The 23,007-nt window shown below is 44.7% G+C and overlaps 1 protein-coding gene across 1 annotated transcript in view; it reads right to left on the reverse strand.

Moving 5' to 3' along the window:
- Window positions 1-23,007, reverse strand: part of ubr5 (ubiquitin protein ligase E3 component n-recognin 5) — a 145,404-nt gene that overhangs the window by 75,642 nt on the left and 46,755 nt on the right. The window contains exons 11-13 of the mRNA XM_061777803.1: window positions 15,396-15,506; window positions 15,123-15,277; window positions 6,290-6,407 (exon numbers count right to left, since the gene is read on the reverse strand). Coding sequence (XP_061633787.1) covers window positions 6,290-6,407; window positions 15,123-15,277; window positions 15,396-15,506 — 384 coding nt within the window. The remainder of the gene's footprint in view (window positions 1-6,289; window positions 6,408-15,122; window positions 15,278-15,395; window positions 15,507-23,007) is intronic.

Here is a 23,007-nt window from a genome sequence, read left to right on the forward strand (position 1 = left end):
CTGGTGGCCGGGCCTGCACCCATGGGGCCCGGCCGGGCACAGCCCGAAAGGGTAACGTGGGTCCCCCTTCTCATGGGCTCACCACCTGTGGGAGGGGCCATAGGGGTCGGGTGCAGTGTGAGCTGGGCGGTGGCCGAAGGCGGGGACCTTGGCGATCCGATCCCCGGCTACAGAAGCTGGCTCTAGGGACGTGGAATGTCACCTCTCTGGCAGGGAAGGAGCCCGAGCTAGTGTGTGAGGTCGAGAAGTTCCGACTCGATATAGTCGGACTCGCCTCCACACACACCTGGGGCTCTGGTACCAGTCCTCTCGAGAGGGGTTGGACTCTCTTCCACTCTGGAGTTGCCCATGGTGAGAGGCGCCGAGCAGGTGTGGGTATACTTATTGCCCCCCGGCTCGGCGCCTGTACGTTGGGGTTCACCCCGGTGGACGAGAGGGTAGCCTCCCTCCGCCTTCGGGTGGGGGGACGGGTCCTGACTGTTGTTTGTGCCTATGCACCAAACAGCAGTTCAGAGTACCCACCCTTTTTGGAGTCCTTGGAGGGGGTGCTGGAGAGCGCTCCCGCTGGGGACTCCATTGTTCTGTTGGGGGACTTCAATGCTCACGTGGGCAATGACAGTGAGACCTGGAAGGGCGCGATTGGGAGGAACGGCCCCCCCGATCAGAACCCAAGCGGTGTTCTGTTATTGGACTTCTGTGCTCGTCACGGATTGTCCATAACGAACACCATGTTCAAGCATAAGGGTGTCCACACGTGCACTTGGTACCAGGACACCCTAGGTCGCAGTTCGATGATCGACTTTGTGGTCGTGTCATCGGACTTGCGGCCGCATGTCTTGGACACTCGGGTGAAGAGAGGGGCGGAGCTGTCAACTGATCACCACCTGGTGGTGAGTTGGCTCCGATGGTGGGGGAAGATGCCGGTCCGACGTGGCAGGCCCAAACGTATTGTGAGGGTCTGCTGGGAACGTCTGGCAGAATCCCCTGTCAGAAGGAGTTTCAACTCCCACCTCCGACAGAACTTTGCTCATGTTCCGGGGGAGGCGGGGGACATCGAGTCCGAGTGGACCATGTTCCGCGCCTCCATTGCTGAGGCGGCCGACCGGAGCTGTGGCCGTAAGGTGGTCGGTGCCTGTCGTGGCGGCAATCCCCGAACCCGTTGGTGGACACCAACGGTGAGGGATGCCGTCAAGCTGAAGAAGGAGTCCTATCGGGCCTTTTTGGCCTGTGGGACTCCTGAGGCAGCTGATGGGTACCGGCTGTCCAAGCGGAATGCAGCTCTCGTGGTCGCTGAAGCAAAAACCCGGGCATGGGAGGAGTTCGGTGAGGCCATGGAGAAAGACTTCCGGACGGCTTCGAGGTAATTCTGGTCCACCATCCGACGTCTCAGGAGAGGAAAGCAGTGCACCACCAACACTGTGTATAGTGGGGATGGGGCGCTGCTGACCTCGACTCGGGACGTTGTGAGTCGGTGGGGAGAATACTTCGAAGACCTCCTCAATTCCACCGACACGCCTTCCCATGGTGAAGCAGAGTGTGGGTTCTCTGAGGCGGGCTCTCCTATCTCTGGGTTTGAGGTCACCGAGGTAGTTAAAAAGCTCCTCGGTGGCAGGGCCCCGGGGGTGGATGAGATTCGCCCAGAGTTCCTAAAGGCTCTGGATGTTGTGGGGCTGTCCTGGTTGACACGCCTCTGCAACATCGCGTGGACATCGGGGACAGTGCCTCTGGATTGGCAGACTGGGGTGGTGGTCCCCCTTTTTAAGAATGGGGACCGGAGGGTGTGTTCCAACTACAGGGGGATCACACTGCTCAGCCTCCCTGGTAAGGTCTATTCAGGGGTGCTGGAGAGGAGGGTCCGTCGGGAAGTCGAATCTCAGATTCAGGAGGAGCAGTGTGGTTTTCGTCCTGGCCGTGGAACAGTGGACCAGCTCTACACCCTCGGCAGGGTCCTCGAGGGTGCATGGGAGTTCGCCCAACCAGTCTACATGTGTTTTGTGGACTTGGAGAAGGCGTTCGACCGTGTCCCTCGGGGAGTCCTGTGGAGAGTGCTTCGGGAGTATGGGGTACCGAACCCCCTGATACGGGCTGTTCGGTCCCTGTACGACCGGAGTCAGAGTTTGGTCCGCATATCCGGCAGTAAGTCGGACTCGTTCCCGGTGAGGGTTGGACTCCGCCAAGGCTGCCCTTTGTCGCCGATACTGTTCATAACTTTTATGGACAGAATTTCTAGGCGCAGCCGAGGCGTAGAGGGGGTCCGGTTTGGTGGCCTCAGTATTGCATCTCTGCTTTTTGCAGATGATGTGGTTCTGTTGGCTTCATCAAGCCGTGACCTCCAACTCTCATTGGAGCAGTTCGCAGCCGAGTGTGAAGCGGCTGGGATGAGAATCAGCACCTCCAAATCTGAGACCATGGTCCTCAGTCGGGAAAGGGTGGCATGCCATCTCCAGGTCGGGGATGAGATCCTGCCCCAAGTGGAGGAATTCAAGTATCTTGGGGTCTTGTTCACGAGTGAGGGAAGAATGGAACGGGAGATCGACAGGCGGATCGGTGCAGCGTCTGCAGTGATGCGGACTTTGTATCGGTCCGTTGTGGTAAAGAAAGAGCTAAGCCGAAAGGCGAAGCTCTCAATTTACCGGTCGATCTTCGTTCCTACCCTCACCTATGGTCATGAGCTGTGGGTCGTGACTGAAAGAACAAGATCCCGGATACAAGCGGCCGAAATGAGTTTCCTCCGCAGGGTGTCCGGGCTCTCCCTTAGAGATAGGGTGAGAAGCTCGGTCATCCGGGAGGATCTCAGAGTAGAGCCGCTACTCCTCCGCATTGAGAGGAGCCAGATGAGGTGGCTGGGGCATCTGATTCGGATGCCTCCCGGACGCCTCCCTGGTGAGGTGTTCCGGGCATGTCCCACCGGGAGGAGACCCCGGGGACGACCCAGGACGCGCTGGAGAGACTACATCCTTCGGCTGGCCTGGGAACGCCTCGGGATCCCCCCGGAAGAGCTGGATGAAGTGGCTGGGGAGAGGGTAGTCTGGGCGTCCCTGCTGAAGCTACTGCCCCCGCGACCCGACCCGGATAAGCGGTAGAGAATGGATGGATGGATGGATGGAAAGATGAATGTGGCCAAGTACAGGGATATCCTGGACGAAAACATTCTCCAGAGTGCTCAGGACCTCAGACTGGGTCGAAGGTTCACCTTCCAACAAGACAATGACCCAAAGCACACAGCTAAAATAACGATGGAGTGGCTTCTCCGTGACTGTTCTTGAATGGCCCAGCGAGAGCCCTGATTTAAACCCAATTGAGCATTTCTGGAGAGACCTGAAAATGGCTGTCCACCAATGTTCACCATCCAACCTGAAAGAACTAGAGAAGATTTGCAAGGAGGAATGGCAGAGGATCCCCAAATCCAGGTGTGAAAAACTTGTTGCATCATTCCCAAAAAGACTCACGGCTGTATTAGCTCAAAAGGGTGCTTCTAGTAAATACTGAGCGAAGGATCTGAATACTTATGGCTGTGTGATATTTCAGTTTTTCTTTTTTAATAAATCTGCAAAGATTTCAACAATTCCGATTTTTGTCAATATGGGGTGCTGCGTGTACATTGAGGAAAAAAATTCACTTAAATGATAATTGACTCACACACTTCTAGCAGAAGAACTGTCGAGGTGCAGGTGTGTGTTGTTTGCATGTTGCTATATGGCTAAAAGATGACATCACTGTGACAGGTCAAGACTGAACATGCCCAGACATGGCTTTGGGGGAGTTATGACAATTTAAGATTGTTTAGAAGAACATATATGATTGGCTGTTTATTGATGTAAAGAGACCACCCATAGATAGCAGGGGAATAAGGGATTTTCGTAATATCACATTTTTTCTGCCCCAAGTGAACAGTTTGGGTCTGTATTGTCATTCTATCGACAGGGTCGTTGGGGCATGGCTACGAATGTGTGGGGGGATGAGGTGTGAGGATGTGACTGGAAGTTAGGGTGGCCCGCTTGGGGGCCCACTTGGGGAAAGAGGCCTCCTGCAGGTGGAAGGGGTCTGTGGAATTTCCGTAGGGGGCCCTCTTGGGGACTTGTTCACTCTCAAAGGTCGTAATTCTATTGACAACTGTGTTATCAATCAAGCAACAGGTCTTTGGGTAGGTGACCGGATGTGAGGGACCACTGAGGGGGTGCCCTGGGGACCTGTCTATTCCCTAACGTCGTAAATCTGATTTCCTGTGACATCATGACTTCGTGGAGGGGGCCCTTTTGGGGACTGTCTATTCCTTAAGGTCGTAAATCATTTCCCTGGCATTTCCGGTTGGGGATTTTCGGCCCGATGTCTGGTATGACTTCCGGTTGGGAGGGGTGGGGGAGATTTCCGGTCGTGTCATGTCCTGTTTCCGGTCCTATTCCTGATGACGTCAGCACTTTCGGCATAAGATCATAAATCATTCAGTCAAATTTTGTCAAAAAGTGTATACTCTCTCTCTTTCACCTGCCTGGACTCACATATGATCTGAAGTGACATCCCTTTCTTTATCAGTAGGGCTTAATATGATGTCGGTCCACCCTTTATTTACTATAACAGCTTTAATTCTTCTGAAGAGGCTTTCCACAAGGTTTAGGAGTGTGTGTAGGGAATTTCTAACTTCTCATTCAGAAGAGGTCACACAGTGACGTTGGACGAGAAGGCCTTGGCTCTCAGTCTCCGCTAGAGTTGCACGGTTATGGCGAAAATAATCACGATTATTTTTATCAATATTGTAATCATGATTATTAATCACCGTTATTCCTCATCTTCAGAAAAAAATATTTTTTATTGCATTATTTTTTTAACAAAATGCAACAGTTTTCGGTTAAAAATGAATACTTCAATATAATAAAAATAAAAGATGGATGAAAAAATAAATGTTCCCAAAATAATTCTACTTTTGCAAGGGTAACTGAATAAATGTGCTATTACAAAGTGCAATCACGAATTCTAACTTAATGGAAGCAAATACAGTTAATGCATAGAAGGCAATAACATCAGGCTGCAAGCACTGACTTTTCATTTGAAAATCCCTGTCATCAATGTAGTGAATTGTCAAGGACGGTACGTCTCCATTGTTCTGCTCGACCATCGGTCAGACATGCACGGTCACAAACTGCAGAGAACGACAGTTGTGATTTCCCTCTCTATTTAGTCCCAGCCTTTTTTCAATGTGGTCAGGCCAGCCGAAAAGTTGAAGTCAAAGCAGCTGCTACAATCATTAATTGTAACGTGCTGAGCGGGCCAACTTCAAAATAAAAGTATATATACTATATACTATATTACTACTAGACTTTACACCTATTTTATCGGGGTGATTGGTATCGGCCGATATTTAGCATTTTATGCTGATCGGCTTTAATGTCATAATTCCCCGATCCGATCAATCCGCAAAAGAAATTTACTCCGCATCATTGCGTGCACATTATATTTGAATCCAAAAGCTAGTTTATTTTTAGCCTCGTCGCTTGTCTTTTGCCGTAGTTGGAAATACCTGACGGCTAGTTATTTAAAAAAAAAAAAAAACATGTCGGCATTGTGGAACAAAAAACACGTCTGAGACAGACAACACGTAAAGCCAGTCAACTTCATCTACACCAAACTCTCTCATCCTTGTCTTTATGGATCTTGCTTTGTGCACTGGTGCACAGCCATGTTAGAAATGGAAGAACTGTTCCCGCAAATTTGGGAGCATGGAATTGTCCAAACTGTTGACTCCTTAGTTCCAGTGAAAGGAACTCTGAAGGATTCAGCATACTTAGAGCTTTTGAACAACTCATTGCTCCCAACTTTGTGGGAACAGATTGGGGATGGCCACTTCCTGTTCCAACATGACTGCACAAAAACCAGGGTCCATAAAGACATGGATGAGAGAGTTTAGTATAGATGAACTTGACTGGCCTGCACAGAGTCCTGACCACAACCTGATAAAACACCTTTTGGATAAATTGAGAGTGCATGCTGAGAGACAGCGCTTCTCATCCCATCCACTGTGTGACCTCAAAAATACGCTTCTGGAAGAGTGGTCAAATTTCCCGACACACACTCCTGAACCTTGTGGAAAACCTTTCCAGAAGAATTAAAGCTGTTATAGTGGTAAAGGGTGGACCGAAGTCATATTAAACCGTATTGATTAAGAAGGGGATGTTACTTTCAGATCATGTGAGTCAAGGCAGGTGAACGACACGTGGCCTGCAGCTTTTGCCGTAGTCATAACAACAAAAATGAAGGAACATTTTTTATTTTTTTTTAAAAAGATTGCTCTTACTTGAGTTCCCACTGTGATGTTAGGTATTGAGGAAATTCCAGCACTGGACTTGGGCTTTTTATTCTTCGCTCTGGCCTTTTCAAGCATTTTTTTCCGTTGACTAAAAGGCACCACACCCCTATAGACAGACAACAGATCATTGATATTTATGCTTCTCTTACATTCCATTATAATTCAGAACATCACACAGACAATTTGATATAATGTCAGATATAGGTGTTACATTGGTTTCTCATTGTATTTGTCCCCAATGATTTATGACCATAATGAATGAAAATCTATAGAACTATGGATTGGACCAGCTGAGATTTCCAAATACCATTTATTAAATTATGTGTATTGTATGATTTTAAAAAAATGCTCGAGGCATACTTCCATGTTTGAAATTGATACAACCTGTTATTCAATGAAGAAAACCATTACAAAGGTCACCAATAAACATTTCTGGATTCAATCGCACTGTACACGAATTTGAATGTTTTCAGGTGCATTCATACTTGTCATATTTGAGTCAGTTGAAACGACCTGTTGTTTGTTTAGTAAGGTGTGAACGCTATCATGTAGGCGTAGAATAGAACTTTGTCACTGTCACAGGAAAAATTAAAATCAGTTAGGCATTTCACAATTTGTAGTTTTGAGGTAAAAAAAAAAAAAAAAAAAAAGATTTATAAGCATACAATCATCAAAAATGCACTTATTTACAGAACATATTCGCATTTGGGAGAATGACCACATTTATATGGTGGTAGTGCGATTATTTATATTCAAGTACTGCGCAGATTTTTGATCAGACAGTATTGCACTGGTCTTGTTCATTATGCTGCACTTATGTTTAAAGGGTTGTGTAGAAGCCATTAGTTGTTCCTGTTTTTTGGGGGGGGGGGGGGTCAGATGCATTTTACATCTTAAGGCCTCTTTATACTCCCGCGCTCCTGCGTAATTTTAGCCACAGCTCGACCATGCGTACACAAAAAAACCTTGTGGTAGAATAGTGAAACTACAAATAGTATGCACTAAAGAGTGTTACAGAGTTAAAACAATTTCAAATAGCACACGTTCAAGTTCCTCTAATTAACAAAAGTTATTGATTAGTAATTTAGTAGACAATTTGAATGATTGGATTTTCACAAACTACACTGCCAAAATAAATGTTTCTCAAACTCCTCAGCTCAGGTTTTTATTTTATCTACAGTGTGACTGGTTGATGTAGTGGTTCTGTTGGGAGAGCGTCTGTGGTCCCTAATGAATAACCCTACGTAGTGACGTCTCCCCAATGATGCTTGTATTCAAAGATGAAACCTGTTAATGCAGCCCTATGGGGGGCACAAGCCAGTGCGAACTGTAGTCCGGTCCCAAGCCCGGATAAATGCAAAGAGTTGCGTCAGGAAGGACATCCGGCTTTAAACTTTGCCAAACAAATATGAGCGTTCATCCAGAGAATTCCATACCGGATCGGCCGTGGCCTGGGTCAAGAACGTCAGCCACCAGCGCCGTTAACCCACTGGGCGCCAGTGGAGATTCAGCTACTGTGGGTAGAAGACGAAGGGTAGGTGGAATGCGGGTTCTTCGGCAGAAAGAGAAGAGGAAAGCACAGAGCCTAGAACTGAATGTGGGGACTTTGAATGTTGGGACAATGACAGGAAAAGCTTGGGGGTTGATTGACATGATGATTCTGAGAAAGGTTGATATACTGTGTGTCCAGGAGACTAGGTGGAAGGGCAGTAAGGCCAGAAGTTTAGGGGTAGGGTTCAAACTATTTTACCATGGTGTAGATGGGAAGAGAAACGGAGTAGGAGTGATTTTAAAGCAAGAGTTAGGTAAGAATGTCTTGAAGGTGAAATGAGTATCAGATCGAACGATGAGGCTGAAACTTGAAAGTGAGGGTGTTTTGTCAAATGTAATTAGTGTCTATGCCCACAGGTAGGATGTGACCTAGAGGTAAAAGAGAAATTCTGGAAGGAGCTGGACGAAGTAGTTCTGAGCATCCCAGACAGAGTCGCGATTGGTGCAGATTTTAATGGACATGTTGATGAAGGAAACAGGGGTGATGAAGAAGGGCTGGATAAGTACAGCATCCAGGAAAGGAACTTGGAGGGACAGATGGTGGTGGACTTTGCAAAAAGGATGGAAATGCCTGTAGTGAACACTTTTTTCCAGAAGACAGGGTGACCTACAAGAGCGGCGGTAGAAGCACGCAGGTGGATTACATCTTGTGCAGATGATATAATCTGAAGAAGGTTACCGACTGCAAGGTCGTGGTAGGGGAGAGTGTGGCTAGACAGCATAGGATGGTGGTGAGTATGATGACTCTGGTGGTGGCGAGGAAGAATAAGAAGACAAAGGCAGAGCAGAGAACCATGTGGTGGAAGCTGAGAAAGGAAGAGTGTTGTGCGGCTTTTCGGGAAGAGGTGAGACAGGCTCTCTGTGGACAGAAGGAGCTTCGAGAAGAATGGACCACTACAGCAAAGGTGATCAGAGAGACAGGCAGGAGAATGCTTGGTCATTTCTTCTGGCAGGAAAGGAGAGAATGAGACTTGGTGGTGGAACCTCACAGTACAGGAAATCATACAAGGAAAGAGGTTAGCTAAGAAGAAGTGGGACACTCCTCAGTAGGAGAGGCGAAAGGAATACATTGAGCTGCGACGTAGGGCAAAGTTAGAGGTGGCAAAGGCCAAACAAGAGGCATATGACGACATGTGTGCCAGGTTGGACACAAAAGGAGAGAAGGATCTCTACAGGTTGGCCAGACAGAGGGATGGAGATGGGAAGGATGTGCAGCAGATTAGGGTGATTAAGGATAGAGATGGAAATGTGTTGACTGGTGCCAGCAGCGTGGTGGACAGATGTAAAGAATACTTTGAGGAGTTGATGAATAAGGAAAATCTGAAAGAAAGAAGAGGCAAGTGTGGTGGACCAGGAAGTAGCAATGATTAGTAAGAGGGGAGTTAAAAAGGCACTAAAGAGGATGAAAAATGGAAAGGCAGTGGGTCCTGATGACATACCTGTGGAGGTATAGAAGCATTTAGGAGAGGTGGCTGGAGTTTTGACCAGCTTGTTCAAAAGAATTCTAGTGGGTGAGAAGATGCCTGAGGAATGCAGCAAAAGTGTGCTGGTGCCCAATTTTATGAATAAAGGTGATGTGCAGAACTGTGGGAACTATAGAGGAATAAAGTTGATGAGCCACACAACGAAGTTATGGGAAAGATTAGTGGAGGTTAGACTCAGGACAGAAGTGAGTATTTAAGAGCAACAGCAGGTTTCATGCCTAGAAAGAGTACCGCAAATGTATTATTTGCCTTGAGGGTGTTGATGGAGAAGTACACAGAAGGTCAGAAGGAGCTACAGAGAGGAACTGTGAGACTGCATGCGGAAGTCTGCAGTAGCAGAGAAGTATGTTAGAATAGTACAGCACATGTATGCGGGCAGCAGAACAGTGGTGAGGTCCGTTGTAGGTGTGACAAGAGGAGTTTAAGGTGGAGGTGGGACTGCATCAGGGATCAGCCCGAAGCTCCTTCCTGTATGCAGTGGTGATGGATAAGCTGACAGATGAGGTTGGACTAGATTGCCCGTGGATCATAATGTTCGCAGATGACATTGTGATCTCCAGTGAAAGCAGGGAGCAGGTGGAGGAACAGAAAGTTGGAGGCATGCACTGGAAAGGAGAGGAAAGAAGATTAGCCGACGTCAGACAGAATATATGTGCATGAATGAGAGCGGTCGGGGGGGGGGGGGGAGTGAGGCTTCAGGGAGAAGAGATAGCAAGGGTGGAGGACTTGAAATACTTGGGGTAAACAGTCCAGAGCAATGGCGAGTGTGGACAGGAAGTGAAGAAACGAGTCCAAGCAAGTTGCAACGGGTGGAGGAAGGTGTCAGGTGTGTTATGTGACAGAAGAGTCTCTGCTAGGATGAAGGGCAAAGTTTATAGGACAGTGGTGAGGCCAGCCATGATGTACAGATTAGAGACAGTGGCACTGAAGAGACAACAGGAAGCAGAGCTGGAGGTGGAGGAAATGAAGACGAGGTTCTCTCTAGGAGTGACGAGGTTGTATAAAATTAGAAATGAGTTCAGATGTATGGCTAAGGTTAAATGTTTTGGAGACAAAGTTAGAGAAAGCAGACTTCGAAGGTTTGGGGACGTCCAGAGCAGAGGGAGTGAGTATATTGGTCGAAGGATGATGAGGATGGAGCTGCCAGGAAGAGAGCTAAAGGAAGACCAAAGAGAAGGTTGATGAATGTATTGAGGGAAGACATGAGGGCTGATGGTGTTAGAGAGAAGGATGCAGGAGATAGGCTTACATAGAAAAGGATGACACACTGTGGCAATCCCTTACAGGACAAGCCGAAAGGAAAAGAAGATGGATGAACGCTGTTGCTTGTCCTCCATTTAATTAAAGATCATTCTTGTCTGTGGGTTGTGACATCTTTTGGGATTGAGTTTGATGTCAAAACACTTTTTTTTTTTTTCTTTTTTTTTTTATTTCTGAGACTGGTCTTTTCTCTGATCGAACAGAATTAACAGCAGTGGTTATACATTCTCCTACTTAATTTTTTTCTTTTGTTGGTAACACCTGCATTAACTGTTCCAAACAATATTTTTTGCCTCGTTTCCCCTTCTCAAACAAGTCTGAGATATTAACTCTCTCTCTTTGCCATGATTTTCGATTCCTTAAAATGATTGCTACAACAATATAAAGTCAATTGGAGGCATTTCTCAATACAAATGAAGGTCAGTGCGTGGCAGTCTACAACAGGCGGGATTTATCAACACTCATTCCTCACTGGCATGCATACAATTGACGAATGCAGATTTTTTTTGTACTTACATTCTAAATTTCACTCAAACAAACCAATTTAGAACCTTTTCTATGTACTCTTTGAAAAATGAGGTCCTTTGTAGTACAGCTGCTAAATCAACTTGTGCAACAGTAGGTAATGCTTGAATAAAGCGGTCTCACATCGCAGTTTGCAAGTTAAAATTAGCATTTTGCACCTAAAAAAACATTGAAAAGCAAAACCGCAGATTACAATTTTACTGGGGAGACAGTCGCGAAGATGGAAGCACCCAGGGGCATACGTGACACACAAAAAAATAATTTTAATAACTCGACTACGTTAAATAAAATTTCTGCCTCGAAGTTCCGCCCGGAATCATGTTTGCGCCGCCGGAACCCGTTTCACACGGACATTTATTGCATATGGACGCAGTGTTGGGCAACGGATAAACTTTGCCCAAAATAACGAGTGTCTATAAGTGATTTTTAACACACTGTTATGTGTAATGTTCATATAACACGATGAATGAGTGAGCTGAATGGTAGTTCATACCATATCATACACTGAGTACCAACATGCAGTTTAAGGACAGAAGTCAAACCCTCATAAATGAGAATAGAATGCATGTTAGTAGAGTATAAAAATAAAAAAATAAAAAAACTCATTCGATTTGATCAAAAATCAATGGGAGAATCGATACTAAAAAGATTTGATAGTCACAGCCCTAAGTGCGTCTTCTGCTGACCTTTTTGTCCTATATGCAAACTGATGGAGATCAAGGTCATCAGGAAAAGTGTCCTTGATGTGAGACAGGATGACTCTCTCCAGACATTTTGTTATTATGAGTGTTAGAGAAACTGGGCAATAGTCATTCAGTCAGCTCACTGTGTTCTTCTTTGGTACTGGGACAATGGTGGTTGATTTAAAAGGCAGATGGGAACTACGGACTGCAATAGTGAGAGGTTAAAGATGGTGCTTTCCACGCATTGACTCTGTGCAATGTGGCTCGTACCTGGCGCCACTGGAGTTGGATGAGGACGTCGTCCCACTCTGGAAGTGCAAGATAGGTGAGGGTTCCACTTTTGCGCGGCTCAAAGTGGGTGAGCTGGTTCAGAGTGTCAGGTGAGGTACTGTCTGATGGGTCAGGCGCTGTGCTGCTGTCCTCCTCGCCGGTGAGTTCTTGAATATCCTGCCACATGTTCCTGGTGTTGCCGCTGTTGACGTGTTCCTCCATGCGCTGTTTGTACTTCTGTTTGGCCCTTTGGATGCCTCTTTGCAAGGATCAACATGCCTCTTTGTTGGCCTGCTCATGCCGACTTAAAGGCATCATCCCATGTTCTGAGCAGGGTCAACACCTCGTTGTTGAGCCACAGGTTCTGGCTTGGGAATGCCTTGATGGTCTATGTTGTAGTCACATTCTTGGCGCAGAAGTTGATGTACAAAAGCACGGTGGGTGTGTGTCTTTCCGAAGTCTTTCTCCTCTCCAAATATCACCCAGTCTGTAGTTCAAGCCAGTCCTGCAGGGCAGCTGTGGCTTCCTCTGTCCATACTTAAACTGTCTTTACAGACAGTTTGTGTCTACAAATCAAGGGATCAAGGACATGGACTGGGGCAGGTTACCAGTTTCAAGGTATAACCGCGGTTTCAAAAAGTCATGGTTTCAAAACCGTGGGTCCCCCTTCCCATGGGCTCACCACCTGTGGTAGGGGTCATAAGGGTCAGGTGCAGTGTGAGCTGGGCAATGGCTGAAGGTGGGGACCTTGGTGATCTGCTTCCTGGCTACAGAAACTGGCTGTAGGGACGTCGATTGTCACCTCTCTGGCAGGGGAGGAGCACGAGCTGGTGTGTGAGGTCGAGAAGTTCCGACTAGATATAGCCCAAGCCTCCACAGACGGGTTGGGCTCTGATACCAGTCCTCTTGAGAGGGGTTGGACTCTCTTCCACTCTGGAGTTGCCCACGGTGAGAAGTGCCAAGCAGGTGTGGGTATACTTATTGCCCCCCGGCTTGGCGCCTGTATATTGGGGTTCACCCGGGTGGACGAGAGGGGAGCCTCCCTCTGCCTTCGGGTGGGGGGACTGGTCCTAACTGTTGTTTGTGCACCAAACAGCAGTTCAGAGTTCCCACCCTTTTTGGACTCCTTGGAGGGGGTGCTGGAGAGCGAGCTGGGGACTTGATCGTTCTGCTGGGGGACTTCCAATCCTCACGTGGGCAATGACAGTGAGACCTGGAAGGGCGTGATTGGGAGGAACGGCCCCACCGATCAGAACCAGAGTTATGTTCTGTTATTGGACTTCTGTGCTCATCACGGATTCTCCATAACGATCACCATGTTCAAGCATAAGGGTGTCCACACATGCACTTGGCACCAGGACATCATAGGTCGCACATGCGGGCCGCATGTCTTGGACACTCTGGTGAAGAGAGGTACGGAGCTGTCAACTGATCACCACCTGGTGGTGAGTTGGCTCCAATGGTGGGGGAAGATGTCGGTCCGACCTGGCAGGCCCAAATGTATTGTGAGGATCTACTGGAAACATCTGGCAGAATCCCCTGTCAGAAGGAGATTCAACTCCCACCTCCGGCAGACTTCACCCACGTCTCGTGGGAGGCAGGGGACATTTCCATGTTTTTATTTTCATCATCTTCACTTCACAGCGCTGTACTTAAACACTGTATGAAGGAATCACGTTAAAGCCGCAACCCGCGGGCAAAGATGTCACGAAACACCATCTGAATAAATAGACTTTATACCCATCTGATCGGCTTGATCGGTATCGGCCGATAAATCAGCATTTTATGCTGATCGGCTTTGTCATAATTTGCCGATCCGATCAATGATGTCATTGATCGCCTCCGCAAAAGACATTTACTCCGCGTTGCCGTCGTGTACAGTATATTTGAATCCAAAAGCTAGTTTATTTTTAGCCTTGTCGGGTGTCTTTTGACATACTACTGTAAATATCTGACAGCCAATAAATTGGGAAATCTCACGGCACACCAACAAAAATGTCACAAAAAGTACATACACAGTAATTACTGTATGTACTTCCTGCCATCTAGTAGAATTATATGAATATGTATAGGAACAAAGATACATTGTTTCTTGTAAATTAATAAGTTTTTAAGCAGTTAAGTAAAATTTTATAATTTCCCACGGCGGACCTGAAGATTGCTCATGGAACACCAGTGTGCCGTGGCGAGAGAATCACTGGACTAGAGAATACTTTTGAAGATACTCAGTATACAGTACACAAGTATATACAGTAAATTAACAAGTCATTTAAACAGACACATTGCTCCATCTTGTGATTGGATCGGTGATTGGTTATCGTTTTTTTAAACTCGCTGATCAGCCCCAAAAATCCTGATTGTGTAAAGCCGAGTAATAAACTAGCCACAATGCCCACAAATTCACCAGTGGTCATAATTAACAGAAAACCTGAGCTCCGCAGGGCTAACGTGGTGTTAGTAAGGTACAATAAAGTTAATCTCGCTGATTTGAGTTACCTTATCTCGGGTCGAAGGCGGCTCACAAATTGGGCGTCTTTGGTGGAGATAAAGGTCAGTGTTTCGACGATTACACGTCACAGTGCTCGCCTTCCATTTCACTCTGAAACACTACCCCACTTTTGCCATTTACCGTCTTTTTTTTCTTGCATTTTTCATCTTTTCCCCCACCATTCCAATTCCTTCAATCAAATTGTGCCCCGCTTCCATGTCCTTCTTCCTTTGCTGAGGTCACGTAAGTGCGCTGCCACATTAAAAATAGCCCGTGTGCACGTCCTTTGAGCTTTACAAATTAAAAAAATGGTTCCCAGAGGCAACCTCAGTATTTTTTTTAATCAAGGTGCTCAAAGTAATGACTTGTTTCAGCCCTACAGCATTCATTGTGTAAATATTTGCTTATCAATGGAAAAATGGATAAATGACAATTTCTACCTTTTTCTATCGCCCCCACGATATATATTTCCCATATCGCCCAGCACTACATGTGACTCTGCTTATCATACTATTTGAAAGAAAAAAAAACTATTAATCTGATTGTAAGTGTATTCTTACCACCAGTAGAGGCTGTTGTCCAATTGTGCACAAGTGTAGAGTGCACAGCAGTAGAGGGACACCATTCGTTCCCCCTGAAGTTCAGGGAAAGCTTGGGCAGTGTGCTCCAGCTTAGCGGCTACTGTGCTTAGTGTGTCGTCAACCCAAGTTGCCACCTATATAACACATAAATGAATAATGATTCATTAAATACACATGTGCAACTGTGATTGGTGTGTAATTGTACATCCTGAATCACACATTATGTCCATAGGGTAAAAAGCTACTATATACCTTGTTGGTCTCTGTTGCAACAGTGGCTCTTATACTATTGGCTGACAATAAGGTGATCCTCTCGTTGGCCAGACCCAGGAAAGACACACGTGGATGATGAATGGAAGGATTCTGATGGAACAAATGACCATAGTGAGACAGTAGCTCTCAATGATGCTTCAGTCACACTGCGTAAATGGGGCTAAATCACACAACAGAAAAGACTGAATATTTTTGGGGGGTCGGGGGGGGGGGGGGTAAATAACAGTATACCAGTGACAACTCAAGCACAGAGGCACATGACTTCTGTATAACATTTCACCAATAGCTGCTAGTATCAATATAGACATTGGTTAACAATTGTATTATACCCCCACCCAATGTACGGTTTATGCCTCAACTGCTCTGAATTAAGAACACTGGTAATTACCCAAATATTTGTTCATGATTCCATCATCGTTAATACGCCAATACAGTGAACCACCGCTATATATCGTGGTTTATCTTTTGCACCCCTGCTATGTCCTACGTCACATATTTGGAAGCAAAAGTTTTGATGTGTCTTTACAGCACACAGGCAATGCCGAATTTAAAGTTTCCGGGGAGTAACATACCATAACATACGGGGCAGCACTGATCTCTCCTCGATGTAGATGCAGCCCAATTAAAAGGAAGGCAGGGAAGGTCCCCCTACTAAGCTACAGTAATAGTCATTGTTCTCACAGAGGAGAGAGAATACAGTGGAATCCCTGTTTAGGAACAACCCAGTGGACAAGACCATTTTATTTACGAAAAACCTTGGTTTACACACTATTTTCAGTTCACAAACAGTGTTGGCATGGCCATGGAAGGCTCAGTTGTGGTTTTTCCTCACAGGGCTTAAATATCATTGTAGGGCTGTCACTATTGAATATTTTTAGAAACGATTATTCTCTCGGTTATTCCGTCGATGAATTGAATAATTGGTAAATAATTTAAGTTACACAATGGCTCTAAACAATAAATCGATCATCAAAATAGTCATTTAATTTAATGATCGATTAGTTGTTGGTTAATCGATTATTTGCGACACCTCTACATTGGCTCCCTGTCACACATTACACAGATATTTTTTATTTTTTGCTCTAAAGTATCCCTCTGTATGGCTGCAAAGAAAGTGAAAACTACAAGCAATACTATTATTACAAAGCCTAAATGTATTACTTTTGAAAGAAGGATAAAATAGCTAAACATGAGAATGGTGTTCATGTTTGTGATCTTGTTGCAGAGTTGGGTCTGGCGAAACCAAACCTAGCTAGAGAATGTCGTAGAAGGATCGAGGAGGCACCTGTCCCAGCCAGCGAGTGTTACACATTGATTTGCTAGTTAATGCACAGTGTTATTTCTTCATAATAAACTGTGTTTTCACAATTTTCTATTATATTCTATTTTAAACAAAATTTATTTCTGGGGTTGGAACAGATTAATTTCTATTAATTACACTAGGAAACATCACCTCAGTTCGAACGTTTTGGTTCGCAAACAGCTTCACAGAACCATTTTTTTATTTTTTATCTATAGCATTTCACATTACAGTGGTACCTTGATTTACCGTGGCCAAGCTTGTAACTTAATTTACTCATATATCAAATCAGTAGTCCCCACTTAAATTAATTCAAAGTCCATTAACCCATTCCTGCCAACAAAAACCCACATTTTTTGGAGCCAGATAAGCTAGCTTTATTTTCCTTAATCAATTAAATCATTTAAAAACAACATTTTAAGTTCACTTAAGTTATATTTGTCTCATTTACATTTGTTTGATGATCTTAAAAAAAATAAAGTGGGCAAACTATGCAAAAATAAGAATTTGAGAAGGGGGGCAATTTTGAAAATCAGATCGGTTCCAGAGAAATGGTTTTTTGTGTTGGAAAAAACAAAACGTTTTGGGGAACGTTTCAGTGAAATCTTGACAAAAATCACCTTAAATGAGAGGAAAACAGTATAAAGTCCTTATTTCTCAACATAGCTCCTCACCCCTTTCATTTTGTCTGCTAATCGGAAAACCGCTTCTCAGAGTGGCTGACAAGTTATATTAAAGTGAGAAAAAAATTCAATAAGCTGGTATGGACCGAAATTCCAAGGGGTTCTCAAAGTCGATGCATCAAAATTACCGTGACATTTCAAATGGCGTCACTTGCCCTAAACTCCACTTAAAGAGCGCAACTGGACCAGTATTTGTGAGAAGAGCAATGTGGACAGTAGAATAGGTCATGAACTTTCGTCAATTGTTTTTCGGATTTCAGAAACATTTTAAGTGCTCATTCTATTTGTTACGTTGCTACTGTGAGTATTCCTGTATTATCTTGTCTACATGTGTTGCTCCACTATTTGTGTTCAAAAATCAAATTATAAAATCAACACCGCAACAGTGATGCATTTTTTTTTTATCTGTTATGCTGCACACAAATGGTCGTCAACAGAAGTGACGTCAGCCACAAGTGCGAATGTTTTTTAAGTCCAGGTTAAAAACTTTTCTCCCCCTCATGCTTTTTAAGAGTATTTCCACTTTTAAATATTTCTTGCACTGTAGGCTGTTTTAATTGTATTTTTATTTTCTCTTTGTTTAAAATGTTTATAAGATGTACTTTTCTTTGTTTTTAAATGCTTTTAATCATGTAAAGCACATTGAGTTACCGTGTGTATGAAATATACTATATAAATAAATTTGCTTTGCTATGTTTTTTGTTAGCCACAGGAATTTCCATGATATACAGTGGGGCAAAAAAGTATTTACTCAGCCACCAATTGAGCAATTTCTGACTTCTCAGCGAAGCCTAGTGAGCTGGGTCAAATTTGGGTGTTAAAAGGTTAACTCGGTTTGTCCGGCCATCTGTTCGTGACCTCAACATGAAACAAACTGGTTCTGCAGCAGGACAACGATCCAAAACATACCAGAAATTCCACCTCTGAACGGCAGAAGAAAAACAAAATGAAGACTTTGGAGTGACCTAGTCAAAGTTCTGACCTGAATCCTATTGGGATGCTGTGGCATGACCTTAAGAAGTCGGTTCATGGTCGAAAAACCTCCAATGTGGCTGAATTACAACAATTCTGCAAAGATGAGTGGACCAAAATTCCTCCACATCGCTGTAAGACTCATTGACTCATTGCAAATGGTTGATTGCAGTTGTTTCTGCTAAAGATGGCCCAACCAGTTATTAGGTTTCAGGGGTAATCACTTTTTCTAGACAAGGCCATGTAAATTAAGATTTTATTTCCTCCCTTAATAATAAAAACCATATAAAAACTGCATTTTGTGTTTACTTTTGTTGTCTTTGACGAATATTTATATTTGTTCAATGATGGGAAACATTTAAGGATGACAACCATGCAAAAAATAAATCAGGAAGGGGCAAACACCACTGTATATAGAAGGGCTGTACAATATACTGTTTGATCATCATCATCGCAACGTGCGCATGCGAAATTGGTCAAGGTCCTGTGATGAAGAGGGCAAAAGAACTCAGGTACCCAACATGCACTGCACTAGTGGTGTGCAGATACCAAAATTCTGACTTCGATACTGTACTTATATAAAATCCTTTGATGCCGGTACTGAAACAAAACCACGGCAAAAATATACAATCAGTAAAACTGAAAACAACAAAATAATTTTATAATAATTTATTCATTCAAAATATTAAGATAACCTTGAAAAATAATGTAATAAAGGAATTAGCCCATTTTTAAGTTCCACAAAACACATGTAGACTGGTTGGGTGAACTCCCACGCACCCTCGAGGACCCTGCCGAGGGTGTAGAGGTGGTCCACTGTTCCACGGCCAGGATGAAAACAACACTGCTCCTGAATCTGAGATTTGACTTCCCGCCGGACCCTCCTCTGCAGCACCCCTGAATAGACCTTACCAGGGAGGCTGAAGAGTGTCATCCCCCTGTAGTTGGAACACACCCTCCGGTGCACACGTAAAAAGGGGGACCACCACCCCAGTTTGCCATTCCACAGGCACTGTCACTGTTTTCCATGCGATGTTGCACAGGCGTGTAAACCAGGACAGCCCCACAATATCCAGAGCCTTTAGGAACTCCGGGCGAATCTCATCCACACCCGGGGCCTTGGCACAGGGGAGCTTTTTAACCACGTCGGTGACCTCAATCCCAGAGATAAGAGAGCCCGTCTCAGAGGCCCCAGACTCTGCTCTCGTCCACTGGGGTGAACCCCAACGTACAGGCGCCAAGTCGGGGGGGGCAATAAATATACCCGCCTCTCACCGTGGGCAACTCCAGAGCGGAAGAGAGTCCAACCACTCTCAAGAGGACTGGTACCAGAGTCCAAGCTGTGTGTGGAGGCAAGCCGGACTATATCTAGTCGGAACTTCTCGACCTCATACACCAGCTCGGGCTCCTTCCCTGCCAGAGAGGTGACATTCCACATCTCGATAGCCAGCTTCTGTAGCCGGGGATCGGATCGCCAAGGTCCCTGCCTTCGGCCACCGCCCAGCTCACACTGAACCCGACCCCTATGGCCCCTCCCACAGGTGGTGAGCCCATGGGAAGAGGGACCCACGTTACCCTTTCGGGCTGTCCCCCGGCCAGCCAGGGCCCCAAGGGTGCAGAAAGAATTTATTAGCAAATTATGGTGGAAAATAAGTTTTTGATCAATATAATAAGTTCATCTCAATACTTTGTTATATACCCTTGGTTGGCAATGTGTTTTACAAGGTTTTCACACACTTGCTGGTATTTTGGCCCATTCCTCCATGCAGACCTCCTCCAGAGCAGTGATGTTTTGAGGTTGTCGCTGGTCAACACGGACTTTCAACTCCCTCCAGAGATTTTCGATGGGGTTGAGATCTGGAGACTGGCTAGGCCACTCCAGGACCTTGAAATGCTTCTTACGAAGCCATTCCTTCGTTACCCGGGCGGTGTGTTTGGGATCATTGTCATGCTGAAAGACCCAGCCACGTTTCATCTTCAATGCCCTTGCTGATGGAAGGAGGTTTTCAGTCAAAATCTCACGATACATGGCCCCCTTCATTCTTTCCTTTACAGGGATCAGTCGTCCTGGTCCCTTTGCAGAAAAACAGCCCCAAAGCATGATGTTCCACCCTCATGCTTCACAGTAGGTATGGTGTTCTTTGGATGCAACTCAGCATTCTTTCTCCTCCGAACAAGACAAGTTGAGTTTTTACCAAGTAGTTCTATTTTGGTTTCATCTGACCATATGATATTCTCCCAATCCTCTTCTGGATCATCCAAATGCTCTCCAGCAAACTTCAGAAGGACATGGACTTGTAATGGCTTAAGCAGAAGGACATGCTTGGTAGTGCAGTATTTGAGTCCCTGGCGGTGTAGTGTGTTACTGATGGTAGCCTTTGTTACTTTGGTCCAAGCTCTTTGCAGGTCATTCACTAGGTCCCCCCCGTGTGGTTCTGGGATTTTTGCTCACCGTTCTTGTCATCATTTTGACCCCACGGGGTGAGCTCTTGCGTGGAGCCCCAGATCGAGGGAAACTATCAGTGGTCTTGTATGTCTTCCATTTTCGAATAAGTAACAGTTGATTTCTTCAAACCAACCTGCTTACCATTTGCAGATTCAGTCTTCCCAGCCTGGTGCAGGTCGACAATTTTTTTCTGGTGTCCTTTGACAGCTCTTTGGTCTTGGCCATAGTGGAGTTTGGCTGTGTGACTGCTTGACGTTGTGCACAGGTGTCTTTTATACTGATGAGTTCAAACCGGTGCCATTAATACAGGTAACGAGTGGAGGACAGATGAGCCTCTTAAAGAAGTTACCTAAGTTACAGGTCTGTGAGAGCCAGAAATCTTGCTTGTTTGTAGGTGACCAAATACTTATTTTCCACCGTAATTTGCTAATAAATTCTTTAAAAATCAGACTGTGATTTTATGGATCCCAAACAATAGTGTTAAGAACATGCTAATGACAATACGTACTACAGCATTACAGGCCAATTAAATTATTTTAATTTCCGGTCTGGATGGACACTAAGCTGCTCAGTATTACCTTTAAATAGAGGTACACTTCGCACAAATAACTTGTGCTCTGTTGAGCATAGTTTTTCTACTAAAGCCATTAGAAACTGTACCAAAAAATGTATACCATAACTTGCTGTGTATAATATGTTCGAGTATAGTGCACACCCCCAATGGTGACTCCAGAAAGCAAGGACTTCTAAGTCTTAAGTCTCCACCTTTGTGCAATGCGCACCAAAAACATCCTATTCATTCATATATTTCTCAATTAATTTATACCTCTAATTAATGTCTCCTATAGTGTGTCTGTGACGCCCTCTCAAGTTTAGTTATGAGACTGCAGCTTTAAGGTCAGGGTTACCCCCTCTCACGTGGGCATTGACACGTGAGACGAATTGCATGATGTACTGAAAACCAGACAGGCCATCTGTTGGGATGATACATTCACATCTGGTTCCAGAATACTTAAAAAATAGTTAACACCCAACAACAAAACACTGAGGGGAGATAAACATACATAACATCTATTAACATTCACATCAACTATTTAGGGGATTAGGGGACTAACTAACATAAAACAGCATTTGAACAACTATTTATGATGCTAAGCATGCTGGGAAATTCGCTGAAGCGATGTAGTGACGTCATCGTTAAAACATGGCAGCTTGCTATCACACTATTTCCCAGCATGCCTGCGTCATTGTAAATAGTTAATCTCCTAATGCCATGTAAGGCAGATGTGAAAGAAAGACAAGGAGTTTGTCTCGCTGAGACACCAGGTGACTGAACTATTGCAACAACAGAATATTTTCACAGCGCTACTTCAGCAACACCAGGAAAACTTGAAAAACTGTCAAAAAAAACATGGACTCAACCAAAAAAAGAAAAACTGATGCACTTTCACTGGAGACACAAGAGGTAAAAGCAAGTTTACGTTCTATCGTTCTAACAGTCACAAATCTCAAAGTCAACTTGAAAAGTTTGCAATTTAGCAACAAGGGACGGAAAACATACAAATAAGAACTTGATTTTTTGATTTGTAAGTCAAAAAAATGTTTTTTTAAGGCTATACTACAGCATGTGTCTCGAATGGTTTAACTGTACGCTGTGATGGATCTAATCTAACCTTTAGAATCAGTTTGCACTGCACTTATTGGACTTTAAATTCTGTGAACTGTTATACAGTACCTGTATTTGATTCATGGATGTTTTTTCATCTGTTAGAAAGTACATTTTTTAATGGATTTTTTTGTTGTTTTTATTACACGATACTTATGTGATCTTTTTTTCTCACACTTGAGAAAAAATACAGATTTAAAAAAAAAAAAAAAACTAATGAAAACTAAAGTGAAGATTTTTTTTTAAAAAACTGCTTCAAAAATTCATTAAACTAACAATTTGAAAAACAAAAGTTAAAACGAAACATAAACGAACTACAATGGAAAATCCAACTCTATTATAACCCTGCTACAGACGGGCTTAAACCTTCTGCTTGTCTGACCTTCCCACAACAGGTCGAGAAGTTCCATCTTTACTGCTAGAGAGCTGCTGATGCTACCATCTTATTCCGCCACTAATTTCCAGCCAGCAGGTATCTTGTTTGGGCGGCATCGTAGGGCTTGACAAAGTATTGTAACATCTTC

This window comes from Phyllopteryx taeniolatus, chromosome 6, assembly GCF_024500385.1.
Source record: "Phyllopteryx taeniolatus isolate TA_2022b chromosome 6, UOR_Ptae_1.2, whole genome shotgun sequence".
In the NCBI taxonomy this organism is placed as follows: Eukaryota; Metazoa; Chordata; class Actinopteri; order Syngnathiformes; family Syngnathidae; genus Phyllopteryx; species Phyllopteryx taeniolatus.